Source organism: Rhinolophus sinicus, chromosome 3 (genome assembly GCF_057876585.1).
Source record: "Rhinolophus sinicus isolate RSI-liver-muscle chromosome 3, RSI-T2T, whole genome shotgun sequence".
Classification (NCBI taxonomy): domain Eukaryota; kingdom Metazoa; phylum Chordata; class Mammalia; order Chiroptera; family Rhinolophidae; genus Rhinolophus; species Rhinolophus sinicus.
In genome coordinates, this window is record NC_142503.1 from 168,702,419 (window position 1) to 168,718,077 (window position 15,659).

General features: G+C 38.0%; 1 protein-coding gene and 1 long non-coding RNA gene across 2 annotated transcripts in view; one reads left to right on the forward strand and one right to left on the reverse strand.

The window, feature by feature from the left end:
• On the reverse strand, positions 1-3,629 carry LOC141570546 (uncharacterized). The gene is made up of 2 exons (XR_012494664.2): positions 3,478-3,629; positions 1-3,354 (listed from the first exon to the last, which is right to left on the reverse strand). It is a non-coding gene; the product is annotated as an uncharacterized LOC141570546 (long non-coding RNA).
• SNAPC1 (small nuclear RNA activating complex polypeptide 1) overlaps positions 2,819-15,659 on the forward strand; it is a 27,826-nt gene continuing 14,985 nt past the window's right edge. The window contains exons 1-7 of the mRNA XM_019750786.3: positions 2,819-3,042; positions 5,202-5,361; positions 5,522-5,662; positions 6,999-7,103; positions 11,430-11,588; positions 13,089-13,157; positions 13,876-13,938. Of these exons, the coding sequence (XP_019606345.1) occupies positions 2,915-3,042; positions 5,202-5,361; positions 5,522-5,662; positions 6,999-7,103; positions 11,430-11,588; positions 13,089-13,157; positions 13,876-13,938 (825 nt within the window). The 5' untranslated portion in view covers positions 2,819-2,914. The remainder of the gene's footprint in view (positions 3,043-5,201; positions 5,362-5,521; positions 5,663-6,998; positions 7,104-11,429; positions 11,589-13,088; positions 13,158-13,875; positions 13,939-15,659) is intronic.

The window sequence follows — 15,659 nt, forward strand, 5'->3', positions numbered from 1 at the left end:
CCAAATACAAGTCCATTTTTTAATTATTACATTCAACAGACAGAAAATTACTTTGTCAAATTGTTATTCAAAGTTTACAAACACTCACAATTTCCGTATAACACCCAGTAGGTAATAAACAGTTTGCAGATCAGCAGAAGTCAGTGGACCACCCTTTGAGTGCACACCATTTCCAGGCATGGCCCATAAGAATCCCTCTTGCAGTCTTTCATGTTCTTTTTCCTTGTCAGTCTACAGGTTAGATATCTACAATCAGGATGGCTTTGAAAGCCAATGGCTGAAGAAGGCAAGGCTTCATCTGCCTGGAACTCCAAGTGACTTCTTGGAGTGGAACCCTTCCCACCCCATCTTGCCATTAATTGAACTTAATGTGAAAGGAAAAGAAAATTCATTTGTACTAAGACACTGAGTATTCAGGGTTTGTTAGTTATACCATTGGTATTAGCTTAACTAATAATGTAATACATAGGAACATATTTCTTGCCTTAAGATACAAAAGTCCTTATCAGAAATGATTTAAAAATTGACTACATTGAAAATAAGAATTTCTGTACATCAAAAACCACCTTAAAGATAGTAAATAAGAACAAGTCACAAATTGGGAAAAGATATTTGTAACATGTAAAACAAATATCAGTTTAGTATTCAGAGTATACAAAGTGATCTTACAAATCAATATGAAAAAGGCAAACAATCCAATTGAAAAATGGACAAAATATATAAACAGGCATTTCACAGCAGAGGGAATGTGAATAAGAAATTAGAATTTGAGAAGAGGCCCAATCATATTAATAATCAGAGAAACGCATATTTAGACCACAATACCAAGGTTCTGAGAGGAAGAGGCTGAATTGGGAACTCTTGTTCACTGACGGTGAAGTGTAAATCAGTTCAACCACTCTAGAAAAACAATTTGACATTATCTTTTAAAGTTTTACATTTACACCAATTATCATCCAACAATTCCACTTATAGGTAGGTATATGTATTCTAGACTGCTGTAGCATATATGTAGAATTGCCATATTTAGCAAACAAAAATAAAGGATGCCCAATTAAACTCTATTTAAGATAAACAGTGAATAATTATTAAATTGGATCTGAAATTCAAATTTAATTGGGTCTCATATACTTTATCTGGGATCCTACAAATAAGAGGAAGCATGTATGGGCCGGCCCGATGGCTCAGGTGGTTAGAGCTCCATGCTCCTAACTCCAAAGGCTGCCAGTTTGATTCCCACATGTCTCAACCACAAGGTCGCCAGTTCAATCCCTTGAGTCCCGCAAGGGATGGTGGGCTGCGCCCCCTGCAACTAGCAACGGCAACTGGACCTGGAGCTGAGCTGCGCCCTCCACAACTAAGACTGAAAGGACAACTTGAAGCTGAGCGGCACCCTCCACAACTAAGATTGAAAGGACAACAACTTGACTTGGAAAAAAAAGTCTTGGAAGTACACACTGTTCCCCAATAAAGTCCTGTTCCCCTTCCCTAATAATAATTAAAAAAATCTAAAAAAGAGGAGGCATGTACAAAAGTGTTCATAGCATTGTTTGTAATAGCAAAATCTGGTACCCACTTAAATTTGCATTGAGGAAATAATGGAAAAACTGTATATTTACACAATGGAATATTAGGCAGTAGTGAAAATGAATGAACTACATCTCTGAGTAAGAACATGAATGAATCTTAGAAACAAAATTTAAAAAGCAACTCAAAGAATATATATTGTAAATTGCAATACCATTTTTGGTAAAACTCAATACCAATCACAACTAAACAATACATTGTTTAGAGCTCCATACACATGTGATAAAGTGTATACAAGAGAATGGGGAACAAAATAAGTAAGGCAGTTGTTATTAAAGTAATGGTAGAGATAGGGAAATAGAAGAGGAATTCACAGATTAATGTGACAGTGTTGGTAATGGTGTGGTTCCTACACAGGCAGAACGTACACAGATGTTAGTTTTACTGCTATGCTTTTCTCAGACATGTTACAAAGTTATTCTGTGTACATATTACATAAACATTAAAAAAATAGATCAATGATCAGGAAAGTTAAGTGAGTTAAACTTGACTTCCTTTTATAGACAGAAAGCCCAATGCTTTTATATTAGGATACCTCTCTAAAAGAATAAAAATAGCGTGCCCTGCAATTAGAGAAAAGGTGAAAAGTACAAACTACTACACACTATCTTAGCGCCAGGGTAAGTAAACTAAGAGGTGGAGTGTACACAGAAAGCCAGTGCGGCCAATATAATCAGTATATATAAAGTATATACTTTCTGCTAAGCATTGTGCGAGACTGTAACGTAGCGGTGGTGGGTGGTAGTGGGATGTTGACAAAACAGCTTTTCAAGGGTGGTTGCAGAAGACTGCTAGTGCTACAGAGAGAGCATAAGAGAATGAGTCCAGTCCATCTGCTAGTAAACTCTCTTTTTCAGATCTTCTTTCCACTAGGGGGTGGATTGAGGCTGGGAACTATTCTTTCCTAGCTCTAAAAGTTGACTTCTGTCACTGTAAGGTCTCTAAAGGACACTGATAGTAAGGGTAAAGCCAATTTACATAAGCTAGCCTAATGTAAACCTAAAATCCTTCTTGGGGTCACAGGACACTTGAGATATAAACCTCTTCAGTGAAATTAAAAAGGCTGATTTTAGTCCTTTAGGATTTAGGTGAAGGGGAGTTGAGCTGGTTAAAAAAAAAAAAAAAAAAAAAAAAGTACGCGTTCACGCACGCGCAGTAAGCATCGCGACCACTATCTTGGGTCAGGCTGGAGGCGGAGCTAAAGCGGCCGGATGACACGCCGCGTAGCGCGTGTGCGTCACATTTTAGGAGGCGGGCGCGTCCGGGGCCCGTTTCCTCGGCGACCGCCGGGGTCTGCCGGTTCGTGGTGTGTCCCGGCTTTGCAGACATGGGGACCCCTCCAGGCCTGCAGGCCGACTGCGAGGCGCTGCTCAGCCGCTTCCAGGAGAAGGACAGCGTGCGCTTCGAGGACTTCACGGAGGTGTGGCGGAGCATGAAGTTCGGGACCATCTTCTGGTGGGTGTAGTCCTCTGCTCGCCTCCCGGCGTCTGTTCAGACGCGGCGTAGGAAGTTGCACGCCCACCGGCCCCCGGCTTCATGGCCCCTGGGAAGAGCGGAGAAAAGCCGCAGTCTGAACGCGCTACCTCCGTCTTTTCTGGGCCTTCTCCTGTGCTCACTTTCCGGGGCGATTTCATTGGTTTCGGTTGCGTCCTTTTTCCGAATATGTATTTCTGCCTGGCGGCTCTTCTGAACGCTCCTCTCTATGTCCACTGCCCCATCCTGACCTAAGTCACCGTCGTTTGCCCTCCTCCATTCTGTTCTAGAACCCTATGTTTCAAAACAAAAGAAACACCTAAGCGAAGACAAAACTCGGCACAATTAAATTCATTTTACGTACAACCAGAGTTATCTTTCTAAAGTGCATTTTGATCATGTCATTGCCCTGCTTACCGCGTTTCAGTGGTTTTCATTGCCTTTGGGATGTAGCTCAGATTCCCTGACATGGCTGGCAAGACCCTCCGTGACTGGCCTGTGCCCGTGTCTGCAGCTTCATCCGCCAGTCCCCTCCGTACCCTCACTGTCTTGCTCCAGCGTCTGTCTGTGGCCCTCTACCGGCGTTTCCTCAGCCTGGAGCTTTCCCCTAACTCCCTTTGCCTGACCATCTTATTCTGCACTCAGCTTTAGGCTCAGTGAAGCCTTCCTAGACTAAGCAGGTGTTCTGCTCGTTTTTTCTGCAGCATTGTGCTTATTTTATCTCTCGACTTACCACACTTTATTGTAAGTGTGTAGTTCAAAAGGCAGTGTCGTGGTTTAGAGCACAGATTATGGAGCCTAACAACTACCTGAATTTGAATCAGAGTGCACTAACTGACTTTTGGTGGAGTACTTGCTTGGCCTTCCTTATCTGTAACACAGGGACAATGAAAATACCGCATAATGCAGTTCTGAGGATTAAATGAGCTAATATGTGTTAAGTGCACTGTAAGTGCTCAGTAAATGTTCATTATTTTTAATTTTCCCTCTCCTGGACAGAGCTTTGTGAAGACAGTGGCTGGATGAATCTGGTAGCTATTAGCATAATACATGCAATATTGAAAGGCTAAATAATTGAATGAATGAGTTCTTGTGCTTAAAACTTTGTTTTGCTGAATAAAATGTAAAAGTTCTCTTTTTTTCTCTCTTAATGAAATATAATTACCCACGTAGTTTGTGCATCACAGGGGATGCAAGATGGAGAGCTGTTTGTTACATACAGTTAATGAAGGGAGAGAAACTAATATCTTAATGTATTTAATCCATAGAACAACTCTGAAAAGCAGATATGATAGATGTTTTATTGATGAGGAAATTGAGGCTTAAGGAGGTAAAGTAATTTCTCCTTGATCACTCAGCTGGTAGGTGGTAGAACAGATACTGAAACCTATTTGTCTGTTTCTAAAACCCATGGTTTTTCATTGTATCCCTTTTGAGAAAAGTGACAGTTCAGGAAGATTTTGCTGAGGTTTTAGCTAATGAGGAAAAAAGTAGAGACCACTTGAAGAGTGGTGGTTTTTCTTTAGAAATTGCGTTGGTTGCCTATACTATGGTAGGCATTTTGTATTCTTTTACTAAATTTACTATTTGAAGAGCCCAGGCTTTGGGAGCATAGTGGAGCCTGCTTTCCTAGCCTGCTCCTTCTTTACTTTGGTGAGCTTTGCCCTGCAGAAATGGAAGGAGTGGGTGGGTTACACTGTACTGTGCTGTCTAACTTTTTAATCTAGGTGTCCCAAGGACAAATGAGGTTTAGTGTGAATCCCTGAGAGTATTGCAATAGGAAAATATCCATTGTATATTAAAATGCATGTAACTTTTGTATTTTATTCTGTAACATAACCATAGTTATTTTAACATACTAAATGTTTTACATTTTAAGTGGGAATAATTTGTAATCTTTCCCCTTTTGCTCCCCAACTCAGCAAGTCAAGTTGATGCTTTATGAAGATGCATCATGTTTACCTAGTGTATGCCCATGCCTCAGTGGAAGAAACACAGCAGAAAATTAGATCTTTGTGCTTGAATCATAAGGGATCAGATGTGGAATGCTCATCCAGTTTTTAGCAACAGCTAGAATATACCTCTTCTAAATTTGTTCATTGCTTATTAAATTCATAATATATTTTCTCTTTGTTTTCTAGTGGTAGAATGAGAAATTTAGAAAAGAACACATTTACAAAAGAAGCTTTAGCTTTGGCTTGGCGATACTTTTTACCTCCATACACCTTCCAGATCAGAGTTGGTGCTTTGTATCTGCTATATGGATTATATAACACCCAACTGTGTCAACCAAAACAAAAGGTAATATTTGGTGAGTTGTTTTCCCCCAACAGAAATATGAAACAGGTACAATATTTTTACAATAAACTGATTTAAATAGAAATGCCAGTGTTTCAAAATTGTAATACATTTGTGAAAGAAGGTTTACATTTAGTAATGTTTTTACCCGTTTTGTTTGCAGATTAGAGTTGCCCTGAAGGATTGGGATGAAGTTTTAAAATTTCAACAAGATTTGATAAATGCACAACATTTTGATGCAGCGTATATTTTTAGAAAGCTACGACTAGACAAAGCATTTCACTTTACAGCAATGCCCAAATTGGTATGTTACTAAAATAGATTGTTTTTTCAAAATGAGAAATTATGCTTCATTGTCCAAAAAGTACCTTAGTCTCCATAAAGTGGAAAGGATATTATGTAGTTTCCAATGCTTATAGAAAGGCTTCTTAAAATAGGAGAATATGCTTTCTGATTACTTTTTGTTGCAAACAAAAATTCAGCCTTTGCTTCTAGATGCATTGCATTTCTGGCTGCCATCTGTTAAGCAGATTGTTAGAAGAGGAAGTGGAATTCAGCATCTACGTTGGCTCATTCCTTTATTCACATATCAGAGCTGGTGAAACAGGACCAAGGAATTTATTTTTTTAGCTTAAGTAATAAAAATTTATTAAGAATTCCTGGGATGGTGGTTATCGCCTCCCAATCTCAAGGGAGGAGACAGCATTGTAGGAAATCACTGAGAAATCACTCCTGGCCAAGACTGGGAAGAAGAAAGTCATTCCCTTGAAAATGGGTCATTCTTCATTCATCTGAGAAGGGTTGGGAGGGCAGATGCAGAGGGGACCATCACATGATACTAGGGGTGGAGTGGAGAGGTGCTCCTCAAACACCAGGGAGAAACAGATCGACTTCTCTGGGGGTTAAATTCTTGGTTACCCAGCCCATTTCTTAGCCTTGATGAGGCTGTCTCTTCCCTGGGTGTAACTTTCATCCTGTAGGTTCAGCACAAGGTAGTCAGCAGTGAGACAGAAATAATTCTGTGATGTGGCAATCATCTTCGAGGTGTTCTGGGCTGTCCGGGTCCTTGCTCAGTGCTTCTCCAAGCACCTTGGTCGCTTCGGCCTCTTGCAGGGCCTCACCCTTGGCCTGCACGATCTGCTGCCAATCTGCTGCTGCTTTTCCTGCTCTGCTTTTTCCACCAAGAAATGGGCCCGCTGGGCCTCCTGCTGGGCCACTTGTTTGGCTTCTCCAGCAGCTGTATGCTCTGGGCTAAAGCTCAGCTCTGACTACGCCAGAGGACCAAGGAATTTTAATGTCAGTTGGTGAAAAGTTGAAACTTCCACTAATAAAATAGGATATGTCTTTGATCTTTTGACAGTTGAGACACTAGATTAAAAGAGCATTAGGTTCTGGTTCTGGCTCTGCCATCAGCTGGCAAATTAAGGAACTTCTTGACTCTCACCTGACTGTAAGCATGTGGCATGGCACACCTTCAAAGTTATTTCAGAAGTATTAACAGTCTTTGAAAAATGGATTATTTAATATATATTTAGCGCTGTTTTTGTTTCGTTAATGTTTACTGATAGACAATTTTTACTGCTCTCCCACTGTTTTCTGTACTTACCAAGATACTTTAAAAGATATTCATTATCATACAGCTGTCATACAGAATGAAGAAAAAAATTCAGCGAGCTGAAGTTACGGAAGAATTTAAGGACCCAAATGATCGTGTAATGAAGCTTATCACTTCTGATGTATTAGAGGTAAATTTGCATTTATTCTCTTGAAACTCTTTAAAAATTGTTTTATTGTAAACTATATATTGAGGTTATACCGTCACCTACTAGATTCTGAAAATTTTTCTAATGATTTTAAACAATTGTAGAATGCCTATTTTCTCTAAAGTATCAGAAATAATAATACATTCTAAATATATAAAAATATATGGAATAAATCTTGAAACACAGAAAGAAACAGAAAGATGTAGAAGACTGGAGTTGGACTCAGGATAATTAGATGGAAATATTGAAGCCACCATTTGTATTTGACTTTAGATAGATTATAAAACAAGAATTTGAAGTGACTTTATTTTTATTTTGTTTATTTTTACAATATGTATTCATTTCCTGAGTTCCTTTTTACAATGCTTATTTAAAATCCCACCACTGTAAAACAGGCTATTCTGATAAAACAAAAATTTGAAGTCAAGAATTATGCCTAAGAGGTACAGTCTTAAAACAGCTTTACCATCTAATGCATTTTGGTGTTTTATATGACTTATACAGTATTGAGAAAAAATGTTTCACATGGATAAGGAGTGATACTCACTTAGAGAGTTTTACATGCATAGAGAAACATTTCCCTGAGGTTAAAATAAAACCCCACCACAGGACTACAGCCTTCTAATCAATGATACACTCTCATTTCAAAAGAATGGATATATATTACATGGAGAGAGAGAGACAGAGACAGAGACAGAGACAGAGACAGAGACAGAGACAGAGAGAGAGAGAGAGAGAGAGAGAGAGAGAGAGAGAGAGGCGAGAGCAGAGAGAGAGAGGGCGCTTGCATGAAGAAGTGAGTGTGAGCAGCATCTGGGGGGGGGTCTTGGTCATGTATTTTAATCTCTTTGAGCCTTAGTTTCTCACTTCTTAATATTAGGATTATAATCTTTATTTCATCCAGTTGTGAGAATTGAAACCAAATTATACCTGAATAGTTCTGATAGTGGCATATGGCCCATGGTAGACTCTTCTTTTTTTTTTTTGTCAACCCTGTACAGTCTTTTCTTATGTGTATCAGGAGTGAAAGAGGGATCAGATCAAATGCCTTTATTTTTGAGCAAGAATTATTAATCTTTAATTATTAATCTGGGGTCCATAGATAACCTTGAGATGGTCCATATGTCCCCTCCCCCCCCAAATTGTATGATAAATTGAGTGTCTTACATACGGATGCTTGGTTAGGGTGAGGTACCATAACTGTCCTAAGGTTTTCAAAGGTTTTCATGTTCCAAAAAGGTAAGAATTACTGCTTTAGAAGGACATTGTTTACTAAATGTCTAAAGACACAGCATAGTGTGGGAGCTATATGGGATGTTTTGCATAGATTATTTTACTCCTCACAACATTCTTACAAAATAGGTGTTTTAGACATTTTTAAAATTATTTGTTAATTTTATAAAAAGTAGGTGTTTTTATCCCTGATTTAAAGTTGAGGACACTGAAGCACGCATATTAAGTTAGGAAGTGATGGAGCCAAGTTTTGTATGGCTGCAGTGCCCAGTTGTTGGCTGCAGTGCCCAGTTGTTGGACAGCAGAAGGTCTGGTCTGAGCTGGGCCTGGGCTTAGAAATACGTACATATATCATTCAGTAAACACCTGAGTGAAGGGTAACAAGAACTAGGATCTTTGGTCCCTAGCAGCTTGGCGAAAAAGAGGTGGGAGAGATTATATGTAGAAAAATAAATGTGATAAATGAACTTTGTATAATAGAGAGAATTTGTATTTTGTCTTCTTGGTAGTGGGCAGTTATGTAACAGTTTTAGAGATTGGAGAGACTTAAAGTATATATTTAGGCTTAGGGAAGGAGCCAGTCAGCAGGAGAGGTTGTGTAAAAGAGAAGGAACAAGATTCCTGCTATGGAGGAGTCAGGTGGATCTGTTAGTGGTTCCCTGGTGCAGAGATTAGCTTTGAGCAGGAGAAAGCACACTTCTTCCTTTGAAATGTGAGGGAAGGAGGTGAAAATGGATTCATATAATTGTGAAGAAGAAGAGAAATAGAAAGAAAACGGACCTGGTAGCCTGAACTTGGAGAGGGCCATGGGAGTTCAAGGAACTGTGAATTGAGAAAGTCTAGAATAGCCATTGTGCAGAGTGAAAGATTTTGGGTATCAAAAAGGATTTACCAAGAAGTACTGATGTGAATCATAGAGAGAGAGAGGCAGAGGATGTTTTAGAACAGCAAGACATTGTTCTATCAATATTCTCCTAATGAAAAAAGATGATTTGAATCCAGTTGGTATAATTTTTGATTGTTGACTACAATGGTGTTAGAATGTTCATTTTTTTCCAATATGCTTTCAACATGCTTTTTTATTTTCAGTTCTTTTACTATTAGGTTGGTGCAAAAGTAATTGTGGTTTTTGCAGTTATTTTTAACCTTTTAAAGCACAATTACTTTCGCACCAACCTAATACAATATGTTGAATTAAAGGTTCCTCTGTTTTAAAAAAGCATGTGTATCAGCACACAGGTATGAAAGATTTTAGAGAACAGAACTGGGGTGATGCATAAAGGCCTGTTATTTTAGGGTGATAGGAGAAGAGGGTCAGAAGGGCCAGGCTATGAAATGTCTATTCCTGAAAGCTGCTCGGAATGAAATAGTTAGCATGATGTCATCCTGACTTTATCGCTGACCTTTGGCTTGCCACAGATCTGCTTTGAGAGCCTTTTTCCTCAATAGCTCTGTTGACTCTAGTCGTCTATTCGGCATAGCCTTTGACCCAGTCTCACTGATAATCCTAAATTTAATACTTTTCTACTTTCCATCTGCTGCTTGTAAATGTTATTAAGTCTAAATGTTATTAATTCTAACTCTGCTGCTTAAATATGACCTTAAGCTAATTGTTTCATTTGTGTCTGTTTTTTCATTTATACAATTATAATAATGGCCATTATGTGTTGAGTTTTCAACATTTGCCAGGAACTATGTTAGATGTTTTATGTATGTTAGCTCACTAATCATCATAGTAACCTTGCAGAGGAGGTGGTATTTTCCCAGTTTTAAAAACAAGGAAACTGAGGCTCAGAGAAGTTAAGTAATTTGCATAAAATAAGGTGCAGACACCAGATTTGAATATGCAAGTCTGTAGGGCTCCGAAGTCCAGACACTTTCCTTTATTCCTTAATCCTTTAGTTTCGTATAGTGTTTTACATTATATAGAACATTCACTGTGTAAGTTCACTTAGTACTATTACAGTGGCACTAGGTGGTACTACTTAATTTTGTGCAAATGTGGAACGGGATTCTCAGATTGAGGGATTTTCTCAAGCAAGTGATCTAGCAGGTGACAGAACTCATGCTCAAAACGAGGTCCAGCTGGTGGTCTTTCCCCTGCGTTGTATTGTACATAGTGAAATACTGGGAGCACAGCATGTTGGAAACTAAAAAGTGAGGGGCTCCCCATGTCGGGACACTGTTCCCCTTCGAAGGTCCTGCATATGGGAGCACTCATCACTACGGAGCATTTTCCGAGTCCTTGAACAGATGGGTGTGAATTCCATCAAAATCTACTCGAAATTAGTTGAGTAGCCTGACTGGGGATGACTGAGCTGTGGCAGTGGCCGTCTGTGAAGGAAGTGTGGGTCGTTCTCTGCTGGTCTTCGTGCCAATTCCTAGTACTGGTTTTATCCGATTTCTTAAGTGGGCCTGCAGTGTACTTTCTTTCTCCTTACCCCACACAGACCTGCCCATTTGGCTGGAGGCTTGTGGGGGAGAAAGGTCTAATTAATAAATTATGTCTCAAATAGTGTCATAACTCCCCCTCTGTTTCTTTTATTCCTGAATCTTAACACTGAAGTAATGATAAAGCTTATGGGGACAGGCACACAGGTTTTGAGATGTATTGAAAGTCAGCACATCTCTGTGGAGGATTGGATAAGAGTCCTTATACAGGACTTACCAGCTGAGCATAAATAACTGTATAATAAATAGCCTTGATGTGACAATGTGAAATAAAAATGATCTTAGTTATCAGTAGTGATATTTAATGATCTGTTATATTACAAATAGTTTTTGTTACATCCTAAAATGCAGTCCTGTGTTAACTAATTCGTCTTTCCCCATACAGTGTATATTATTAGTTAATATTTGTTGAGTTGAATTCCATGAATCCATTCCCCTGGAAAGCAGCCTCTTCATTAACAAAGTTGTACTATTTTGTTTGCATGACTATGTTATTTTCGGTATACAGTGGCACGTTATCCTTATCAACTCAGTCACTTTGGAATGCCATTTTATTTTGTGTTGGTTTTGCCTTTAAATTTCTCCTCTAAAGTTGAAATAAAAGACTCATCTTTTCACTTTTAGGAAATGCTGAATGTTCATGATCATTATCAGAACATGAAACATATAATTTCAGTTGATAAGTCCAATCCAGACAAAGCCCTCAGCTTGATAAAGGATGATTTTTTTGACAATATTAAGAACATAGTTTTGGAGCACCAGCAGTGGCACAAAGACAGGAAGGTATGTGGCTGCTTGTTTGAGACATTACCTTTGTATTTGCGTTATGCACGGATGGCTAGACATGGGTGACAACCTTGACACCTGGCTTAGTGCAGCAGAGCGGCGATTGAGGGGGATTCACTTTTCTCTGCCACTTATTAGCTGTGTGATGTTATTTAACCTTACAGACAGGTTTTATGTATAATTATGTATATAATTAAACAATTATAATTAATAACCATAATATTATACATAATTAAATAGTATACATGATATATGTACATATATAATTATAGAGGACTAAGTCATCTTGGTATACCCCTGATTTATTGCAATCTTTATGATTTAACATTTTCCAGAGGTTGCATACTGGCAGTCTTTGGGCCAAATCTTGCATATAGAAGTGTTTTGTTTGACACAGGATTGATTCTAACATTGTTTTAAAATTTTAAATTAATCACTAACTTTTAAATATGTGTAGACTTGTGAAATTCCAGACGTCTCACTTCTCTTAAAAATCAGGTTCGGTAGCACTGGTTCCACTTTGCTACGTGGCCCCAGATGGCTGGATGTGAGTGGTTGCTTCTGTCATTGTCACAGAGCACATGCTTCTCTGTTTGCCACATGTTCTTGGTTTATCCATTTATAGATCTCATCAACACAAATCTTAGTTTTCTGATCCAAATACTGAGATTAGAGCTACCCATATTCCACATTAACCTTTTCAGCTGGAGAAACTTTTTGACTCTGGAAACCTAAAGGCCAGCCTTGCTAAATTTACCTTTGAAATCACTACTCCGTCTTATTTTAGTGAATACTTCTAAACGAAAAAAAAGTAAAAGTAGGCAATTTCTGATTACTTACTATGTGTGAAATAATGTGTTAGTGTTTTCCCAAGTGCTAGATAGGTGTTACTATCTTATGTATCGTTTTTCAGAAAGATTTGTTGCCACTTTTTGACTTTCCATTATATAAGGAAACTGGCTCCAACTTAATTTTAGAAAAAGATATACAAAGAGAGTGATGAGATGACATTCTTGGGAAGAAGGAAATACTTTGCTTTCTTTACCTGTGTTTATTTTAATGAGATAGCACATTTTAGAATGCATGAATACTTTAAGTGTCACAAATGGGTTACACAAATGATCAAGGCATTTAATGTAAAAATCTGTTATAGTAGTCTATTTTAATAATGCTCTTCAATGAGCATTGAAGAAGGACTGCTCTGAAAACCTGAAGGAAATGAGAATAAACTAGTTTTCTTAACTACCACATAAAATGCATGTTACTCTTCATTAAGAGGATTTAGGCATTTTATTGATGAATTTAAGAATTATTCTGAAACCTGACCCATGACCTTAATGTCATGTGGTGAACCATGATGAAGTAACATGAAATGATCTTCCAGTTTTTCAGTAATTAAAAGTAAATGATTTTCATTGTTCTGAAATTGATTTGTAATTACTTCTTAGATAATTTGAATTGTTAATGTGTATACATAAATTTTTTTGCTCTTTTTAGAATCCATCCTTAAAATCAAAAGTTAAAGATGGAGAAGACAAGAGAGAAGGAAAGTCACAAGAATCAGAGGTCAGAAAAATTCACTATATGTTTGTTTACTGGGCAGGAATTTGATTAGCTTCTTTTTATTTTATGTGTGGCTGTGATTCTGTATACTAAGCATTATGCTCCTTGGTCAGTATTATAATAAATATCTTAGAAAATTCTGAAATGTGGGTTCTGTGAAGAGCTAGTCTGTTCTTTACTGGAAACCTTGTGAAAGACCACATCAGGTATAGATTGGGAGTGAGGATGTTGATGGTTTTTAGCAGGGGAAGGGAAGGATGATGGTGGAATGTGCCCTGAGTCCTTATAGGGGCAGAGCAAGGCTTTTGTAATATGCCTTTTCTCACTCCCTGTCAGCCTTTCAACCAGCGTGGAGCTCAAGCTACTCATTACTGCTTTCTGCCTCCAGAGTTTTCATCCATATCAGTGGATGAGATAAGGAGACATATTTGGGCATAGGCAGATGAGCAGGGAATGGCCTGTTCACCAAGGCTTTCGTTCTTATTTTCTCCTTAAATCCTGAATGAAAACAATTAGTAGCTATGGGGATGGTATCATGGCACCTGCTATGGGAATGTGGTGTGTGTTTATGTGTCTTTACTGGACCCTCAGTATGTGTCCAATAAATGTTAATTTCTGTTACCCTACCTTCTGTCTGAAATCTTATTTCTGTGGGTATTCATAATTTCACTTAACATGTGTGTTTTAACGTTTTCCCCTTCCTGTTTATTTTTACTTCCAGAGATGTGAAAGGGCAGAATCATTAGCAAAAATAAAATCAAAGGCCTTTTCAGTTGTTGTTCAGGTAAGTTATTTCCTTTTTTTTTTTTTTAAGCTTACAAAGTTGTCTTTATTGGTTTCTTATTGCCTCACAGAGTGTCAGGGTCAACCCCTCCTGGTAATAGAACATTTGAGGAGATAAATACTTATTTTGTCCCCCACTCATCAGTAAGGGGAGGTTTAATAAAAATAGTAATATAATAATAATAAAAATAATAATGACTGTGCTCAGTAACAAATTGTTCCCTATGATCTCCTAATACATAGTCGGTTGAAGCTTTGAGAAAAAGGACCCCCCTCTTATTTCTGGGAAGGGCCAGAGTGTGCTTGTGGACCCTCCAATGGTCCCGTTGGGTGCCCATCTGCACCAAGTAGCCCTTATAAATACCCTCCCCGTCACATACCTGTTTAGGAAGTACCGTTTCTTTTGGACGGGTTAGATGACCATGTCATTTGGCTCATGGAGCCCCTCCCTGTTTCCAAACTCAACGACCTCTTCCCCAGAGGGAAAGGACCTGTGGGTATATATTCCCCTAGTTTCCTCTCCCCTCCAGCCCTCAAGTTATTTTTTTAGTAAGGTAATTTAGAAATTGACTTAATGCTTTTTAAATTACATTTTTACTTTTTATCAAAGTAGTACATGTACATAGTTTTTAAAAAGTCTAATAATACTATGTAACTTGTATAATCCAACAGTCTCTTGCTCTACCACTTCCTACCCCTGTGTTCCTAATCTTAGGAGGCAATCATCTTTATCTTCTCTTTTAGTTATTTTTTCTGGCAATTTACCTGGAATTTGATGCCATTGTTCTTTTTTTTTTTTTAATGCTATTGTTCTTTATTGTCTTCCAGCTTTTGTATTCCTGATCATAGAAGGTTTTAGGATTTTTCTCCTTGTCCTTGGAGTTCTGAAATTTCATGATAATTTAACTTGCTGTAGGTCTTTTTTCTGTCATTGTTCTTGGCTGTCATGGTGGGCATATTTAGCCTTCAGTACTGAAGTGTTTTTTGTATTGTTTCTTTGTAGTGTTCTTTGCTGCATTTTTGCTCTTTTTCTTTTCTTGAACTTTTATTTTCTTATTTTCTTTCTTTTTCAATCTCTTTATTTTCAGGGAGATTTCTTAAACTTTATCTTTTGAACCATTACATTGAATTTTTAAATTTCTGTTGATGTGTTTTCATTACTAAGATTTTTTTTCTTCTTCTCTAAATCAGTTTTCTTACTTAAAAAAATGTATTCTGTATCTTTTTTCCCCCTGAATGCATTATCTTACCTCTTTGAGGATGTTAATTATAGTTTTACGAAGTTTCCTTCTTTTCCCCCAGAATTTCTACTTTTATTTATTTTAATCTCTTCTTTAATTTTGGTGGCTTTTTTCAAATGTTTGAAGAACCTCAGATCATATTTAAGAGTGGTTATGTGGAGATTCAGCCATTAAACATCTATATTTCTTTCTCTTGGATCTAGTCATTTTTACCAGACGGCAATCTTCCATTCCCTGTGGGGGAGGAAAGTGGTAAATAAGCCCAGCTGCTAATGTTTGGGAGCCTATGGAGAGAATCAGCCGAGAAGCTTACCATTCCTAATGCAGGTTTCACTTAACTTCCCTATTTTCAGTAAGAGGCTGTTTTCCCTTCCTCAGCTACATCAGTTTCCTCAAGCGTACAGCTTTTCGGGTTTAGCCTCTCTAGGGAGCAAATATTTTTTCTTCAGGAGGAGGTCAGTTTAGTTTTGAGGCTGGGAAA